Source organism: Macaca nemestrina, chromosome 1 (assembly GCF_043159975.1).
Source record: "Macaca nemestrina isolate mMacNem1 chromosome 1, mMacNem.hap1, whole genome shotgun sequence".
NCBI classification, from domain to species: domain Eukaryota; kingdom Metazoa; phylum Chordata; class Mammalia; order Primates; family Cercopithecidae; genus Macaca; species Macaca nemestrina.
Genome location: NC_092125.1, coordinates 140030624 through 140050076, shown reverse-complemented (window position 1 = coordinate 140050076; position 19453 = coordinate 140030624). Strand labels below are relative to the sequence as shown.

The 19453-nt window shown below is 38.1% G+C and overlaps 1 protein-coding gene across 11 annotated transcripts in view; it reads left to right on the top strand.

Annotated features, from left to right (window-relative positions):
• LOC105485398 (coiled-coil domain containing 18) overlaps positions 1–19453 on the top strand; it is a 130369-nt gene that overhangs the window by 91725 nt on the left and 19191 nt on the right. For all 11 annotated transcript variants that reach the window (XR_011612573.1, XM_011747731.3, XM_011747727.3 and 8 more), the window contains 2 exons: positions 5416–5616; positions 15116–15583. Coding sequence is in view for 10 of the 11 variants with exons in the window: in XM_011747731.3 (XP_011746033.2) it covers positions 5416–5616; positions 15116–15583 (669 nt within the window). In the remaining variant the exon portion in view is untranslated. The remainder of the gene's footprint in view (positions 1–5415; positions 5617–15115; positions 15584–19453) is intronic.

Sequence of the window (19453 nt, the reverse complement as noted above, 5' to 3'; positions counted from 1 at the left end):
TTATAGTAACTTAGCTAGAGAGGTAATACTAGAGCCTTTTTATCTGTCAACATGTCTTGAGCCTTCATAGAAATGGGCAGTATTATTAACTAGTATAGCATTTTTCATCTTTTTAAAAACTACATTTGAAGATATTACCCAAAATCTTTGTATATGATTTAAATAAATTATGTTTAGTGCTAATAAAGCATTTTTCTAATATGGCAAGGGTTGCAAATGCATTTATGTTAAACTCCAGGGGAGTTTGGTGACATTTTTGTGGGTGATTGGTAGGGCTTGTGGGGACCATGTCTTGCTTAAACACATTTGGAATTATATGTCTTTGAAAGCACTGTGCCTGCCAAACAAAACAAGCTGAATCTAATCCTAAGGCTAAGAATTTGCAACCTTTGATCTTTAGAGACAAATGTGAATGAATGCTGTTGGACTGAGCATAAGTATATAATTGTTATTAACAGCTCAACTTAGTAACCATCAGTAATAATTAGGCGCTCTCAAGTGTTTGCCCTTAACTACTCATTACACTTTCATTATATGGCCTCTGTTCTGTTTTTAAGTATAATTATCCAATTTTTTCTTTTAGTTTTATAAGCCACCTGAAATTATAAATATATAGAACATAAAATAAACTGTAAAATTAGTTCAGTATTGCTATCTTTTTAAAAAAGATTTGGGGTCTGTGTTGCTCAGACTGGCCTCAAATTCCAGAGCTCAGATAACCCTCCCTCCTCAGCCTCTAAGTAGCTGGGAGTGAAAGCACATGCCGACTGGGCGCATTGGCTCACACCTGTAATCCCAGCACTTTGGGAGGCCAAGACAGGTAGATCACTTGAGGTCAGGAGTTTGAGACCAGCCTGAGCAACATGGCGATACCCTATCTCTACTAAAAATACAAAAATTAGCTGGGCGTGGTGGCGCATGCCTGTAATCCCAGCTACTCAGGAGGTTAAGGCAGGAGAATTGCTTGAACCCAGGAGGCAGAGGTTGCAAGGAGCCGAGATCGTGCCATTGCAATCAAGCCTGAGTGACAAGAGTGAAACTCCGTTTCAAAAAAAAAAAAATAAGTACATGCCACTGCATTTTAATATTTGATATTGCTATTTAATATTTGATACTAATATTTTGTATATAATATTGAAGTATATATTTTTACCTGTTTGGAAGTTGACAAAAATTTACTTTTAAAATATATATGTTGTTTGAATATAAAAATAAGAGGATATGGTATTAAAGTAATAGAGAGCTGGAAAAGAGGATCAATAATTTTTAACAGTTCTTATTATACTTTAAAAGTATTTTTTTTCTTTTTTTTTTTATACTTTAAGTTCTGGGGTACATGTGCAGAACATGCAGTTTTGTTACATAGGTATACATGTGCCATGGTGGTTTGCTGCACCCATCAACCTGTCACCTACATTAGGTATTTCTCCTAATGTCATCCCTCCCCTAGCCCCCCACCCCATGACAGGCCCTGGTGTGTGATGTTCCCCTCCCTATGTCCATGTGTTCTCATTGTTTAACTCCCACTTATGAGTGAGAACATGCGGTGTTTGGTTTTCTGTTCTTGTGATAGTTTGCTGAGAATGATGGTTTCCAGCTCCATCCATGTCCCTGCAAAGGACATGAACTCATCTTTTTTTATGTCTGCATAGTATTCCATGGTGTATATGTGCCACATTTTCTTTATCCAGTCTATTATTGATGGACATTTGGGTTGGTTCCAAGTCTTTGTTATTGTGAATAGTGCTGCAATAAACATACGTGTGCCTGTGTCTTTATAGTAGAATGATTTATAATCCTTTGGGTATATACCCAGTAATGGGATTGCTGGGTCAAATGGTATTTCTAGTTCTAGATCAACAGTATTTTTTAATATATAGGTTTCCAAATTGTCAGAAAATCCCTTAATAATAAATGCAAAACTCCTGACTTTTTGGAGGAGAATGAGATTGTTTTAACTTCTGTGAAAATTTTAAATATATTTAAAAATAGATAGTATAAATAGTATACATCCTCATATTTATTTTTGAATGTTAATAATTATCAATGCATAGCCAATTTATTTCATCCATAAATACATTGACCATTTTCTTTATCTAAAAGAGAATACTTTTGAGAATGAAAAGGAATGCTATAGTAAATACAGGAGGGAACCAGGCATAAAACCCAGATAGTCCTAAGCATTCTTGGAAGTGTGCAACACAATGCTTTCAAAGAGATATGATTCTAAATGTATTTAAGCAAGACATGGTCCCCACAAGCCCCACCAATCTAAGCAAGACATGATCCCCACAAACCCCACCAATCACCCACAAAAATGTTACCAAACTCCCTTGAACGGAGTTTAACATAAATGTTAAACCCATTCCCAAGCCATCCCCCATATTCACATATTATTTGAAGCAAATTTTAGACATAATTATTTCATCCGTAAATAATTATGTAGACATAATTATTTCATCCATAATTATGTAGACATAATTATTTCATCTGTTCAAAAATAAATATAAGAGGATGTATACTATTTATACTATTCTATATTCAATAAGTATTTTGTATTAGTCCATTTTCACACTGCTATAAAGAAATACCGAGATTGGGTAATTTATAAAGAAAAAGGTTTAATTAACTCCCAGTTTCACATGGCTGGGGACACCTCAGGAAACTTAAAATCACGGCAGAAGGTTAAGGGAAAGCAGAGCATGTCTTACCTGACAGCAGGAGAGAGAGAGTGTGTGGAAATGCCACACTTTCAAACCATCACATCTCAGGAGAATGAACTTACTATCATGAGAACAGCTTGGGGGAACCGCCCCCATGATCCAGTAAGCTCCCACCAGGTACCTTCCTCCATACATGGGGATTACAATTCAAGATGAGATTTCGGTGGGGACACAGAGCCAAGCCGTATCATTCCAACTCTAGCCCCTGCCAGATCTCATGTCCTTCTCACATTTCAAAACACAATCATACCTTCCCAACAGAACCCCAAAGTCTTAACTCATTCCAGCATTAACCCAAAAGTCCAAGTCCAAAGTCTCATCTGAGACAAGCCAAGTTGCTTCTGTCTATGAGCTTATAAAATAAAAAACAAGTTAGTTACTTCCAAGATACAATGGGGATACAGGCATTGGGTAAATGTTCCCCTTCCAAATGAGAAAAATTGGCCAAAACAAAGAGGCTGCAGGGCCCATGCAAATCTGAAACCCAGTGGGGCAGTCATTAAATGTTAAAGCTCCAAAATAATCTCCTTTGACTCCATTCTTCACATCCAAGGTATGCTGATGCAAGGGGTGGACTCCCAAAGTTTTGGGCAGCTCCACCCCTGTGGCTCTGCAGGGTACAGTCCCTGTGGCTGTTTTCACGGGCTGGCGTTGAGTGCCTGGGGCTTTTCCAGGTGCACGATGCAAGCTGTTGGTGAATCTACCATTCTGGGGTCTGGAGAATGGTGGCTGTCTTCTTACAACTCCACTACCCAGTGCCCCAGTGGGGACCTGTATGGGGGCTCCAACCCCACATTTCTTCTCTGGACTGCCTTAGTAGAGGTTCTCCATGAGGGCTTCACCTCTGCAGCAGACTTCTGCTTGGACTTCCAGGCATTTCCACACATCCTCTGAAATCTAAGCAGAGGCTCCCAAAGCTCAATTCTTGTCTTCTGTGCACCTGCAGGCTTAACACCACATGGAAGCTGCCAAGGTATGGGGCTTGCACCCTCTGAAGCAACGGTCTGAGCTGTACCTTGACCCCTTTTAGCCATGGGTGGAGCTGAATCAACTGTGATGCAGGTCACCCCATCTTGAGGCTGCACAGAGCAATGGGGCTCTGGGCCTGGCCCACAAAACCATTTTTTCCTCCTAAATATCCAGGCCTGTGATGGGAGGGGCTTCCTTGAAGATCTCTGAAATGGCCTGGAGACATTTTCCTCATTGTCTTGGCAATTAATATTTAGCTCCTCATTACTTAAGAAAATTTCTATAGCCAGCTTGAATTTCTCCCCATAGAATGGGTTTTTCTTTTCTACCACATGGCCAAGCTGCAAATTTTTTTAAACTTTTATGCTCTGCTTCCCTTTTAAACATAAGTTCTGATTTCAGATCATCTCTTTGTGAATGCATATGACTGTACACTTTCACAAAAGCCAGATCACCTCTTGAATCCTTAAAAATTTCTTCTCTCAGAGACCCTAAATCATCTCTCTCAACTTCAAAGTTCCACAGATCTCTAGGGTGGGGGCAAAATGCCACTGGTCTCTTTGCTAAAACATAGCAAGATACTCTAGTTTCCAGTAAGTTTCTCATCTCCATGTGACACCACTTTAGCTTACATTTCATTGTCCATATCACTATCAGCATTTTGGTCAAAACCATTCGACAAGTCTCTGGGAAGTTCCACACGTTCTCACATCTCCCTGTCTTCTGATTCCTCCAAACTGTTCTAACCTCTGCCCATTACCCAGTTCCAAAGTGACTTCCACATTTTCAGGTTATCTTTATAGTAGTACCCCACTATTCTGATACCAGTTTTCTGTTATTAGTCCATTTTCACCCTGCTATAAAAACTGAATCAATTAAACCTCTTTTCCTTATAAATTACACAGTCTCAGGCCTGGCATGAGTGCCTGAGGCTTTTCCAGGTGCAGGTGCAAGGGCTATCACTGGATCTACCATTCTGGAGTTTGGAGAATGCTGACAGTTTCAGGGTAATTTATAAAGAAAAGAGGTTTAATTGACTCACAGTTCCACATGGCTGGGGAGGCCTCAGGAAACTTAGTTTTTACAATTATGGCAGAAGGGGAAGCAAGTCATGTCTTACATGGTGATGGTAGAGAGAGAGCAAGAGGGGACGTGTCACACTTTTAAATGATCAGATCTCATGAGAACTCAGTATCATGAGAACAGCATGGGTGAAACCATCCCCATGACCCAGTTACCTCCCACCAGGTTGCTCCTTCGACATACGAGACTTACAATTCAAGATGAAGCCTGGGTGGGGATACGGAGCCAAACCAAAACATAGCTCTAAAAGATAAGGGCTATTTTTTGGAACAGAACCACAATACCATTATCACATCTAAAAATTGACAGTGACTCCTTAATATCATCAAGTATCCAATCATTGTTCAGATTTCCCCAGTTGTCTCAAAAATGTCTTTATAATTTATTTGTTCAAATCAGTACCCAAATAGAGTCCATTGCATTTGGTTAATTAAGTTCTTGAGTAAATTGAAGATTATAGATTCCTTTTCTCCCTTTTTCCTCTAGTATCTGTTGAGAAATCAGATATTTGTAACTATAAACAATTTGCTATTTTTAAAGAAAAAGTAAATAAAAGTAGAAAGTATTAGACTGTTGTTGAATCCAGTTTCATTCTATTTTTTTGTTAATTTTTTTTCTTTTCCATTCTGGGGCTATATAGATGATTTCACATCAAGAGAACCATGCAAAGTGGAAGATTTCTGCTGACTCTCAAAAGACTTCTGTTCAGCAACTAAATGAACAATTAGAGAAGGCAAAACTGGAATTAGAAGAAGCTCAGGATACTGTAAGCAATTTGCATCAACAAGTCCAAGATAGGAATGAAGTAATTGAAGCTGCAAATGAAGCATTACTTACTAAAGTAAGTAAACATATAACAGTAATAAAGCATATCTATGAAAACGTAAATGTCTGACTTATTTACCTGTCCTTGTAGTTTATAGAGGACTATATGACCAAATATTGGCCTGTTTGAATAAAAAGCATTTTATTTAGAAGATTGTGAATTTAGGAAATTATTAAGATGTACATTTTATTACCATAGAAGATATAATTTATAAATGTTCAAATATAAATTCATCTAATCATAATGTTTAGAGGGTTTTATATTTGATGTACCTAAAACAAAAAAGCAGAAGCACTTTTCAAATCAGCAAAGATCTTTAAAAATCATAAAGTAGGCCAGGCGTGGTGGCCTACTCTTATATTCCCAGTACTTCAGGAGGCCAAGGTGGGCAGATCACTTGAGGTCAGCAGTTCAAGACCAGCCTGGCCAACATGGTGAAACCACCCTGTCTCTACTAAAAAATACAAAAATTAGCAGGACGTGGTGGCCGGCACCTGTAATCACAGCTACATGGGAAACTGAGGCAGAAGAATCGCTTGAGCCCGGGAGGCAGAGGTTGCAGTAAGCCGAGATCACACAACTGCCCTCCAGCCTGGGTGACAGAGTGAGACTCCTTCTCAAAAAAAGAAAAAAATAAAGTAGACAATCCAAGATTATATTCAGAGGTTTTTATCTAGATTTGAATATAGACATAATTTAAAAAGGAATCCCAGTTCTTTGGTCAAGGCAGGAGGATGACTTGAGTACAGGAGTTCAAGTCCAGCCTGGATAACATAGCAAGACCCTGTCTCTGCCAAAAAAAAAAATTTTTTTACATAGCTTTTGCTTTGTATTCTTCTTCATTAATCATGGCAGTTTCTCCCAGAATTTGAAATTAATATCAGTATTGATGCATAGAGATTAAAACATTGGTTCAAACTTGCCAATATGTAGGGTAAAGTTCTTAGTGAAGGCCTTAAAAAAGAATATACTGATAATTATGAAGCAATAAATGATTTTATAGCAAAATGAAAGTTATTGAAAAGGAAAAAACCTCAGCCAAATAATACCTTAGAAATATTTCTAGTTACTAAGCTGAATACTTAAATTCCATTTATAACAGAGTTGATATTAACAGTACTAGAGGAAAGCTGAATAGACATAATCTAACACATAAAAATATATTGAGGTTGAACACTCTATTAATGATTTTATTAATATTTCATGTTCTGTAATGTACATTTATACAGAATTATGAGCTTCATTATAGAAAATTGACCCTAAAAATTAGATTCTGTGCTGTATTGCTTGTCACAGTATTATCCCTGCTGCTCATTACTAAATATTACTGATGAGATAAATACAATTAGATTGCATGTGTTAGTAATTCAGATGATTTTAAGTTTAACTGTTTAGGCAGTTAACAAAATAGTGGCTATGTAGCAACATTTCTTTTTTTTTTCAGGCAGAGTCTTGCTCCATTGCCCAGGCTGGAGTGCAGTGGCACAATCACAGCTCACTGCAGCCTTGACCTACTGGCCTCAAAGCAATTTTCCCACCTCAGCTCCCGAGTAGCTTAGACGACAGGAATATGCCACCATGCCCAGCTAATGTTTAACTTTTTTTTGTAGAGACAGAGACTCCTTATGTTGCCCAGGCTTTTCTCAAACTTCTGGGCTCAAGCAATCATCCCAAATTGGCCTCCCAAAGTGCTGGCATTGCAGGCATGAGCTACCACAACTGACTGACAATTCTTAAATGAATCATAGATATAGAGATCTTAGAATATGTACTGTGATTAGTCAGTATACCAGTCAGAAAATAGAATTCCTATGTTGGCTTACAGTAGCTCTCAAAGTGAACCTCAGCCTACCGTAAAGTCTAAACTGAAGAGAAATTGAGGATAAAACTAAGAAATAAAGAAGACAGTCTAATAGAAGGGGAGAAGCAGGCATAACTGTAACTAAAAATAATAGAAAGCAATTCCATTGACAACATCAGTAAATGACAGGGAACAAAATCAGAAGTGAGGGAGAAGAAAAGAAAGATCAGTGTTTAAGGCAACTAGTCTTTCTAGTTCACTTTCTCTGGTACCTTAACTAGCAACCTTATATTTGAGGGTAATTAGAACAAGGGCAAAAACCATTTTTTGAGAGCCATGAAGGCATCATTATATTATGGTTCACTACAATTACATTCACAACAGTGACCTTCTTTGAATTTTAAGAAAAAGTTGAATTAATTTAATGTATTCAGTGTACTATATTTAATTGTAAAAGTTACGTGTTAAAACTGTAGGTTAAATAAAATCCTACTTATATGAGATACCACATATCTCAATTATGGCTAGATAATGCAGAGGAGGAAAAAGAAAAAAGACTGCAGCTGTGTACAGTCCTATTCTGTGCCAACTCTACAACTGTTTTGTTAATTGTGATTTTAACAATGTGAATGTAAGATTTACAACAAAAAATTGGCACTCTAGCCACTTAAAAATCATATAAATTGGGGATGGGTTCCAAGATGGCCAAATAGGAACAGCTCCAGTCTGCAGCTCCCAGTGTGACTGACGCTGAAGACGGGTGATTTCTGCATTTCCAACTGAGGTACCTGGTTCGTCTTACTGGGACTGGTTGGACAGTGGGTGCAGCCCACGGTGGGTGAGCCGAAGCAGGGCGGGACATCGCCTCACCCAGAAAGCACAAAGGGTTGGAGGATTTCCCTTTCCTAGCCAAGTGAAGCCATGACAGACGGTACCTGAGAAATTGGGACACTCTTGTCCTAATACTGCACTTTTCCAGTGGTCTTAGCAAATGGCACATCAGGAGATTATATTCTGCGCCTGGCTCGGTGGGTCCCACACCCACAGAGCCTTTCTCACTGCTAGCACATCAGTCTGAGATTGAACTGCAAAGTGGCAGCCTGGGCTGGGAAAGGGGCATCCGCCATTGCTGAGGCTTGAGTAGGTAAACAAAGTGACTGGGAACCTGGAACTGGGTGGAGCCCACCGCAGCTCAATGAGGCCTGCCTGCCTATCTAGACTCCACTTCTGGGGGCAGGGCATAGCTGAGCAAAAGGCAGCAGAAACTTCTGCAGACTTAAACGTTCCTGTCTGACAACTCTGAAGAGAGCCGTGGTTCTCCCAGCATGGAGTTTGAGCTCTGGGAAAGGACAGACTGCCTCCTCAAGTGGGTCCCTGATCCCCGTGTAGCCTAACTGGGAAACACCTGCCAGTAGGGGCTGACTGACACCTCATACAGCCGGGTGCTCCTCTGAGATGAAGCTTCCAGAGGAAGGATCAGGCAGCAATATTTGCTGTTCTGCAACCTCCGCTGGTGATACCCAGGCAAACAGAGTCTGGAGTGGACCTCCAGCAAACTCCAACAGACCTGCAGCTGAGGGGTCTGACTGTTAGAAGGAAAACTAACAAACAGGAATAGCATCAACATCAACAAAAAGGACATCCACACCGAAACCCCATCTGTAGGTCACCATCATCAAAGACCAAAGTTAGATAAAACCACAAAGATGGGGAGAAACCAGAGCAGAAAAAGCTGAAAATTCTAAAAACCAGAGTGCCTCTTCTTCTCTAAAGGATCGCAGCTCATTGCCAGCAATGGAATAAAGCTGGACGGAGAATAACTTTGATGAGTTGACAGAAGCAGGCTTCAGAAGGTTGGTAATAACAAACTTCTCCAAGCTAAAGGAGGATATTTGAATCCATCTCAAGGAAGCTAAAAACCTTGAAAAAAGATTAGACCAATGGCTAACTAGAATAAACAGTGTAGAGAAGACCTTAAATGATATGATGGCATGTCACAAGAACGTGACACATGCATAAGCTTCAGTAGCCAATTCGATCAAGTGGAAGAAAGAGTATCAGCGATTGAAGATCAAATGAATGAAATAAGGTGAGAAGAGAAGTTTAGAGAAAAAAGAGTAAAAAGAAATGAACAAAGCCTCCAAGAAATATGTGACTATGTGAAAAGACCAAATCTACTTTTGATTGGTGTACCTGAAAGTGACGGAGAGAATGGAACCAAGTTGGAAAACACTCTTCAGGATATTATCCAGGAGAACTTCCCCAAGGTAGCAAGGCAGGCCAACATTCAAATTCAGGAAATACAGAGACCACCACAAAGATACTCCTCGAAAAGAGCAACCCCAAGACACATAATTGTCAGAGTCACCAAAGTTGAAATGAAGAAAAAAATGTTAAGGGCCGCCAGAGACAAAGGTCCGGTTGCCCATAAAGGGAAACCCATCAGACTAACAGTGGATCTCTCAGCAGAAACTCTACAAGCCAGAAGAGAGTGGGGGCCAATATTCAACATTCTTAAATAAAAGAATTTTCAACCCAGAATTTCATATCCAGCCAAACTAAGCTTCATAAGTGAAGGAGAAATAAAATCCTTTACAGACAAGCAACTGCTGAGAGATTTTGTCACCACCAGGCCTGCCTTACAAGAGCTCCTGAAGGAAGCACTAAACATGGAAAGGAACAACTGGTACCAGCTACTGCAAACACATGCCAAATTGTAAAGAACGTCGATGCTAGGAAGAAACTGCATCAACTAATGGGCAGAATAACCAGCTAACATCATAAAGACAGGATCAAATTCACACATAACAATATTAACCTTAAATGGAAATGGGCTAAATGCCCCAATTAAAAGACACAGAGTGGCAAATTAGATCAAGACCAGACCCATCATTGTGCTGTATTCAGGAGACCTGTCTCATGTGCAGAGACCCACACAGGCTCAAAATAAAGGGATGGAGGAAGATCTACCAAGCAAATGGAAAACAAAACAAACAAACAGAAAAAGCAGGGGTTGCAATCCTAGTCTCATAAAACAGACTTTAAACCAACAAACATCAAAAGAGACAAGGCCATTACATAATGGTGACGGGATCAATTCAACAAGAAGAGCTAACTATCCTAAATATATATGCATCCAATACAGGACCACCCAGATTCATAAGGCAAGTCCTTAGAGACTTACAGAGAGACTTAGACTCCCACACAATAATAACGGGAGACTTTAACACCCCACTGTCAATATGAGATCAATGAGACAGAAGGTTAAAAAGGATATCCAAGACTTGAACTCAGCTCTGCACCAAGTGGACCTAATAGACATCTACAGAACTCTCTACCCCAAGTCAACAGAATATACATTCTTCTCAGCACCACATTGCACTTATTCCAAAATTGACCACATAGTTGGAAATAAAGCACTCCTCAGCAAATGTAAAAGAACAGAAATCACAACAAACTGTCCCTCAGACCACAGTGCAATCAAATTAGAACTCAGGATTAAGAAACTCACTCAAAACCACACAACTACATGGCAACTGCACGACCTGCTCCTGAATGACTACTGGGTACATAATGAAATGAAGGCAGAAATAAAGATGTTCTTTGAAACCAGTCAGAACAAAGACACAACATATGAGAATCTCTGGGACACATTTAAAGCAGTGTGTAGAGGGAAATTTATAGCACTAAATGCCCACAAGAGAAAACAGGAAAGATCTAAAATCGACACAATAACATCACAATTAAAAGAAATAGAGAAGAAAGAGCAAACAAATTCAAAAGCTAGCAGGAGGTAAGAAATAAGTAAGATCAGAGCAGAACTAAAGGAGAAAGAGACACAAAAAAACCTTCAAAAAAAATTCAATGAATCCAGGAGCTGCTTTTTGAAAAGATCAACAAAATTGATAGACTGCTAGCAAGACTAATAAAGAAGAAAAGAGAGAAGAATCAAATAGATACAATAAAAAATGATAAAGGGGATATCACCACTGACCCCACAGAAATACAAACCACCATCAGAGAATACTATAAACACCTCTGCACAAATAAACTAGAAAACCTAGAAGAAATGGATAAATTCCTGGACACATACACCCTCCCAAGACTAAACCAGGAAGAAGTTGAATCCCTGAATAGACCAACAACAGGCTCTGAAATTGAGGAAATAATTATTAGCCTACCAACCAAAAAAAGTCCAGGACCAGACGGATTCACAGTTGAATTCTACCAGAGGTACAAAGAAGAGTTGGTACCATTCCTTCTGAAACTATTCCAATCAATAGAAAAAGAGGGAATCCTCTCTAACTCATTTTATGAGGCCAGCATCATCCTGATACCAAAGCCTGGCAGAGACACAACAAAAAAAGAGAATTTTAGACCAATATCCCTGATGAACATCGATGCAAAAATCCTCAATAAAATACTGGCAAACTGAGTCCAGCAGCACATCAAAAAGCTTATCCACCACAATCAAGATGGCTTTATCCCTGGGATGCATGGCTGGTTCAACATACACAAATCGATAAACGTAATCCATCACACAAACGGAACCAAAGACAAAAACCACATGATTATCTCAATAGATGCAGAAAAGGCCTTCAACAAAATTCAACAGCCCTTCATGCTAAAAACTGTCAAACTAGGTACCGATGAAATGTATCTCAAAATAATAAAAGCTATTTATGACAAGCCTACAGCCAATATCATACTAAATGGGCAAAAACTGGAAGCATTCCTTTTGAAAACTGGCACAAGACAGGGAAGTCCTCTCTCACCACTCCTATTCAACATAGTGTTGGAAGTTCTGGCCAGGGGAATCAGGCAGGAGAAAGAAAGAGTATTCCATTAGGAAAAGAGGAAGTCAAATTGTCCCTGTTTGCAGATGACATGATTGTATATTTAGAAAACCCCATCATCTCAGTCCCAAATCTCCTTAAACTGATAACTTCAGCAAAGGCTCAGGATACAAAACCAATGTACAAAAATCACAAGCATTCTTATACACCAGTAACAGACCAACAGAGAGCCAAATCATGAGTGAACTCCCATTCACAATTGCTTCAAAGAGAATGAAATACCTAGGAATCCAACTTACAAGGGATGTGAAGGATCTCCAAGGAGAACTACAAACCACTGCTCAATGAAATAGAAGAGGACACAAACAAACGTAAGGACATTCCATGCTCATGGATAGGAAGAATCAATATCATGAAAATGGCCATACTGCCCAAGGTAATTTAACGATTCAATGCCATCCCCATCAAGCTACCAATGGCATTCTTCACAGAATTGGAAAACACTACTTTAAAGTTCATATAGAACCAAAAAAGAGCCCACATAGCCAAGACAATCCTAAGCCAAAAGAACAAAGCTGGAGGCATCATGCTACCTGACTTAAAACTATGCTACAAGACTACAGTAACCAAAACAGTATGATACTGGTACCAAAACAGAGATACAGACCAATGGAACAGAACAGAGGCCTCAGAAATAACACCACACATCTACAACCATCTGATCTTTGACAAACCTGACAAAAACAAGAAATGGGAAAAGGATTTCCTATTTAATAAATGGTGCTGGGAAAACTGGCTAGCTATATGTAGAAAGCTGAAACTGCATCCCTTCCTTACACCTTATACAAAAATTAATTCAACATGGATTAAAGACTTAAATGTTAGACCCAAAACCATAAAATCCCTAGAAGAAAACCTAGGCAATACCATTCAGGACATAGGCACAGGCAAGGACTTCATGACTGAAACACCAAAAGCAATGGCAACAAAAGCCAAAATAGACAACTCGGATCTAATTAAACTGAAGAGCTTCTGCACAGCAAAAGAAACTACCATCAGAGTGAACAGGCAACCTACGGAATGGGAGAAAATGTTTGCCATCTACCCATCTGACAAAGGGCTAATATCCAGAATCTACAAAGAACTTAAATTTACAAGAAAAAATCAACCCCATCAAAAAGTGGGTGAAGGGTATGAACAGACACTTCTTAAAAGAAAACATTATGCAGCCAACAGACACCTGAAAAAATGTTCATCATCACTGGCCATCAGAGAAATGCAAATCAAAACCACAATGAAATGCCATCTCACACCAGTTAGAATGGTGATCATTAAAAAGTCAGGAAACAACAGGTGCTGGAGAGGATGTGGAGAAATAGGAACACTTTTACACTGTTGGTGGGAGTGTAAACTAGTTTGACCATTGTGGAAGACAGTGTGGCAATTCCTCAAAGATCTAGAACTAGAAATACCATTTGACCCAGCAATCCCATTACTGGGTATATACCCAAAGGATTATAAATCACGCTGCTATAAAGACATGCACACGTATGTTTATTGTGGCACTATTCACAATAACAAACACTTGGAACCAACCCAAATGTCCATCAATGATAGATTGGATAAAGAAAATGTGGCACATATACACCATGGAATACTATGCAGCCATAAAAAAGGATGAGTTCATGTCCTTTGTAGGGACATGGATGTAGCTGGAAACCATCATTCTGAGCAAACTATTGCAAGGACAGAAAACCAAACACCAGATATTCTCACTCATAGGTGGGGATTGAACAATAAGAACACTTGGACACAGGGTGGGGAACATCACACACCAGGGCCTGTCATGGGATGGGGGAGGGGAGAGGGATAGCATTAAGAGAAATCCCTAATGTAAATGACAAGTTAATGGGTGCAGCACACCAGCATGGCACATGTATACATATGTAAGAAACCTGCACGTCGTGCATGTGTACCCTAGAACTTAAAGTATTTTTAAAAATCATATAAATCAATTTTAGATGAAGTAGTATAAAAACAGGAAAGAACTGAAATATGCATGTTAAACTTTTATTTTGTAATGCATTCTGTGGTTATGACAGTTTTAGTTATGAACACAGTATTTTTGAAAGCTACTTTAAGAACAGAAACTATCAGATTAAAATGGATAGGATTTAGAAATATGTATCTTATGGATACCTTTAAGAAAAGGCAAATGTATTTGAAAAGAAAACTATTATACTTACATTATTAAGCTTTTGAAATTAATATATCATCTCTTTTTTTAGGCTTTTTGGTTTTTTACTTTATGTAGTCTCCTAGGATCCCAAAGTTCAGTTAGAGGACCCAAATAAAAGACATGAAAAAAATAGAAATGCAAAGTTTATTTAACAAGGATTGATTTATTAAAAATTAATCACTTTTTTAAGTTTTTGAAAAATGTCTAATATAATAAAGCTTTCTTGTAATGAGAACACAAAAAGCAGAATAGCTTATATCTGTTTATTCCCTGTTGGAAATTCTGAAAGGGGTCTTTTTGTGTCTACATGTGTTAGATTAACAAAAGCTAGCATACCTCTACACTTTTGCAGAGAAATTTTTAGGTGTAAGATTTCAATCTTGAATAGAAATTGATATTGTCATTAACACCAAAAAATATATATATATAAGGAAAATTAGTTTTAATGGAATTTCTTAGAATAAGCATATTTCAAATGAACACGTGTAATTTTCCCAAAGTGAACCTATCTTAAATAAGTCAAGGTTTTAAACAGAGCTTGGAAAATTCTCGAGAATTATCAACAGAATTCCTATACTGGGACAAAGGTTGACTTTCTAAAAGTCTATGATTTTCTAAGGAGTTCATTCATTTAACAAAAATGTTTTGAACACCTACTATGTACCAATTTTTCTGCAGGAATCAGAATTAACCAGATTACAAGCCAAAATTTCTGGACATGAAAAGGCAGAGGACACCAAGTTTCTACCAGGCCCATTTACATCTCCAACAGAAATTATGCCTGATGTTCAAGATCCAAAATTTGCTAAACATTTTCACACATCTTTTTCCAAGTGTACAAAATTACGTCGCTCTATTAGTGCCAGTGATCTTACTTTCAAAACTCATGGTGATGAAGATCTTTCTGAAGAATTACTACAGGACTTGAAGAAAATGCAATTAGAACAGCCTTCAACATCAGAAGAAAGCCGTAAGAATCTGACTTACACCCAGCCAGACTCATTTAAACCTCTCACGTATAACCTAGAAGATGATAGTTCTGAGAGTAATGACTTTAGCACGCTTAGTGGGATGCTAAGGTACATAAACAAAGAAGTAAGACTATTAAAAAAGTCTTCTATGCAGACAGGTGCTGGTTTAACTCAGGTATGTATTTTATATACTGTAAGTTGTAATATTTGTTTCCAAAACATATCATTTTGTTACTTGGAAGAAAATTCATGTATTTAAATGAAAAACTACTAATATTTGAAAAAGGAAGATTTTACATTTTAAACATTAAGTAAAATTAATACCAAAAGACATTTTCTCTAGGTCATGGTGTGAGATAATAGGGGGAGATAATAGGGGGAAAGAGAGAGGCAAAGGGAGACAGAACAGGAAGTAGAATGAAAAATAGGTAGATAGACATGGAAGTGCTTAAAAATTAAAAAAAAAAAAACTGAAAGAAAAATGGGAAGAAGAAACATGCAGTGAGAGGAATCCAGAGAAAGTAGGTTCTGAGGTGAATGTTCTCATAACTTCGTCATAATTTACTGTTCACTTGGGCTCAGTATGTCAGAATAAGTTATTGCTGGCTATCACTGTCTTTGGAAAGTTGATTTACTGATTAGCCATTATTTAAAAGTATGAATAAGTCCAGTGTTCCTTATAATTTTTCACCCTAAAGTATTTATGTTCATCTTTCCTTCTTTTATCCCTTTTCTCTTTAAAAGAAAGATACATCCCTCTTCTTTTTTAGAGAGAACCTCTTGAACATGTACTTTCAAGCCTTTAATATGCTTGCCTGTTTTGCTTCTCTGCTTCCTGATTTAATATGTATCTTCAAGCTTCTTTATTTACCTCTTCCTTTCATTTCCAGACATCTTAAAGTCATACCCACTCTAAGCTGGGTGCAGTGGCACATGCCTGCAATCCCAGCTACCTCGGAGGCTGAGGGAGGAGGATTATGTGAGGGCAGGAGTTTGAGACCAGTATGGGCAACATGGCGAGACCCCATCTCAAAAAAAAAAAAATTTTTATTCATTCTATTTCTCCATTGTTGTTACCTCCTTACTACCCTTCCCACTGTGTAACTTACTGTATTTGTCTCTTGAATATTAAATTTACTGTTTTCTTGAAAGTCACAAAAAAACCTCATTGTATAATACACAAATTTAGTATCCTCTTTTCAGCTTTTGTAGATTTAACTGTCCATTCCCCGTTTTGATATTTTCTCTTCTCTTGACTTTTATGATTTAATATTTTTCTGGTCCTCTTCTTATTCTGAACTAACTACTTTCTCACTTTTCTGCTCCTCGTATTCCTTATGTTCCACAATATAGGATTTAATCTGTAGTTTGCATATGGAAATAAAGAATCTCCTTTAGATAATGTTAGCTTTTTTAAAAATGCCTAACATCATTTTCAAACACATCAAGATAGCTTTGGTGGCCTGAACAGTTAAAAAAAAATTTTTTTGTAATAGATCCAAGACAAAGAAAAATTGTTGAATGAGGTTTTCTTCATAATACTTATTTTTGCCTGGCATTTAAGTATATGTCTATCTACTTGTTTATTGATTGTCTCCCCCACTGAAAATGTAAGCTGTGTGGACAGGGTATGGTCATTTCGCTTATTTCTATATTTCCAGTGCCTGGTATATAGTAGATGCTGAATAAATATTTATGAATGAATCAAATGGCTAAATAAATTATATACAGTAAACATAACTGTAGTTTTAAATGCTAGATTTCATCAGGTTGTGCTGGCCAAAATTTCACTTTTAGCATATTACTTTTAGCATGCAAGAAGTTAAAGATTCAGAAAAGTAACTGAGAAATAATCAGTGAAATAGAAGAGAAATTAGGAGAGTATAATGTTTCACAATGTATTTCAAGGAGGGTGAGATCAATTGTGTCCAGTGTTGCTAAGTAAAGTGAAGATTGATAATTGACTATCATATTTGGTAATGTTGAGGCTTCTATGACCTTCATAAGACTGGCTTTAGAGTAACAATGGGAATGAAAGCCTGATGTAGAGTGGGTTTAGCATAGAATGGAAAGAGGAAATAGAAACACCAAGAATAGACAACTCTTTGGATAAAGAGTAAAGCAGAGAAATGAGGGAGATGTGATGTCAAGGGAGAGTTTTTGTTTTGCTTTTCAACATAAGAGAGAAAACAGCTGTTGGATAGTGATAGGAATGATCCAGTAGACAGGGAAACAGCAATTCAAGACAGAGAGTAGAAGGAGTAAAATCCTTAAGGTAGGCTTAAGAAATGGGATACAGGAGAGCAGTAGAGGAGTTGGTCTTAGATAAACGAAGGGGCAGTTCATCCACTGTAGTGGGAAGGAAGGCAGAATATGGGAGCACAGAAACACATGGAATGGAAGGTTTGGTAGTCGGAGAGAAATTTCTTTATTGATTGCTTTTATTTTCTTAGTGAAATAAGAAGCAGTGTTTTTAGCTAAGGCATAGTAAGATATTGGAAATTTAAGAACAGGGAAGGTATATGAAATGATTACTTACTTTGGAGAGTAGGAAAGCATAAACAGACTAGCAAAGTCTAGTAGAATTGCTAGCCAGATAGTTCTGTCATGTGGAACAACCGTGCAAGATACAGGACATCTGGCATCATTTGTCCCTGCCCATTGTATATCTGCAGCAGCATGTTCCTTTCTCCCCTATCATAGTGACAACCAAAAACTACCATCACAGATTTCTAGAATGTTCTGTAGAGGATGGTACTGCACCCTTTAAGAACCTCTGCTCTACTCCAGTGACCCTTGCAGTCATAGATATGCAAGACTCTCTTTTTGGTAAAAATAGCACCTAATTTATGCAGGATAAATTTGATAAGTACAGTGACAGATTGTGATCATAACAATACATAGCCTTTACTGTATGTCAAGCAAATCCTTTACATAAGTTAACTCATTTAATCCTTGTAACAACCCCCTGATAGGTACTATTATCTGAATAGTACCAAATGATAGTACCTAATAGTTCTACTGTAGCAGGTACTGTTATTACCCTTATTATATGAGGAAACTTGAGTCCCTGCTCTTAACCACTATATATAATATTTACATAATTGTGTTTGCATTTTCTTCAGTACTGTCTAATTACATAGTTTGGTCTTGCAGTTGCTTAGCCAGTTAAGGATTAAGAGTAGGAGTTAGCTGGGCATGGTGGCTTACACCTGTAATCCCAGCACTTTGGGAGGCTGAGGCAGGTAGATCATGAGGTCAGGAGTTCAAGACCAGCCTGGCTAAGAGGGCGAAACCCCATCTCTACTGAAAACACAAAAATTGGCTGGGCGTGGTGGTGCGCACCTGTAATCCCAGCTGCTCAGGAGGCTGAGGCAGATAATTGCTTAAACCCAGGAGGCAGAGGTTGCAGTGAGCCGAGATTGCACCACTGCACTCCAGCCTGGGCACCAGAGCAAGACTCTATCTCTAAATAAAAAAATAAACAGTAGGAGTTAAAAGTTACTACATAACTGATAGAATGATTTCTTACTCTGTAGGTTTTTGCAATATATATTTGAATTTTTCAAGTCGTTTCACCTAGTCATTTATCATTGAAGATCAAATTAAAATTAAATTTTCAAAATACTAGCCGGGTAAGGTGCCTCACACCTTTAATCTCAACACTTTTGGAGGCCAAACGGGGATTACTTGAGACTAGGATTTCAAGGCCAGCCTGGGCAGCATAGCAAACCCTATCTCTACAGAAAAATAAAATGAACAATTAGCTGGGCATGGTGGCGCACATCTGTAGTCCTAGCTACTTGGAAGCTGAGGTGGGAGGATCACTTGAGCCTGGTTCAAGGCTGCAGTGAGCTATTATCATGCACTGTAGCCTAGGCAATGGAGCAAGAACCCATCTCTAAACAAAACAAACGTAGCCTATTGTTAAACTTAAAAGATTGGATTCTTACAATCCTATCAAAGTTATATTCTGTACAAACATAGTTTTCTTGATTGTCAATGATACTCTACGTAAAGTTTTAAATGCATTAACCACAGTCAA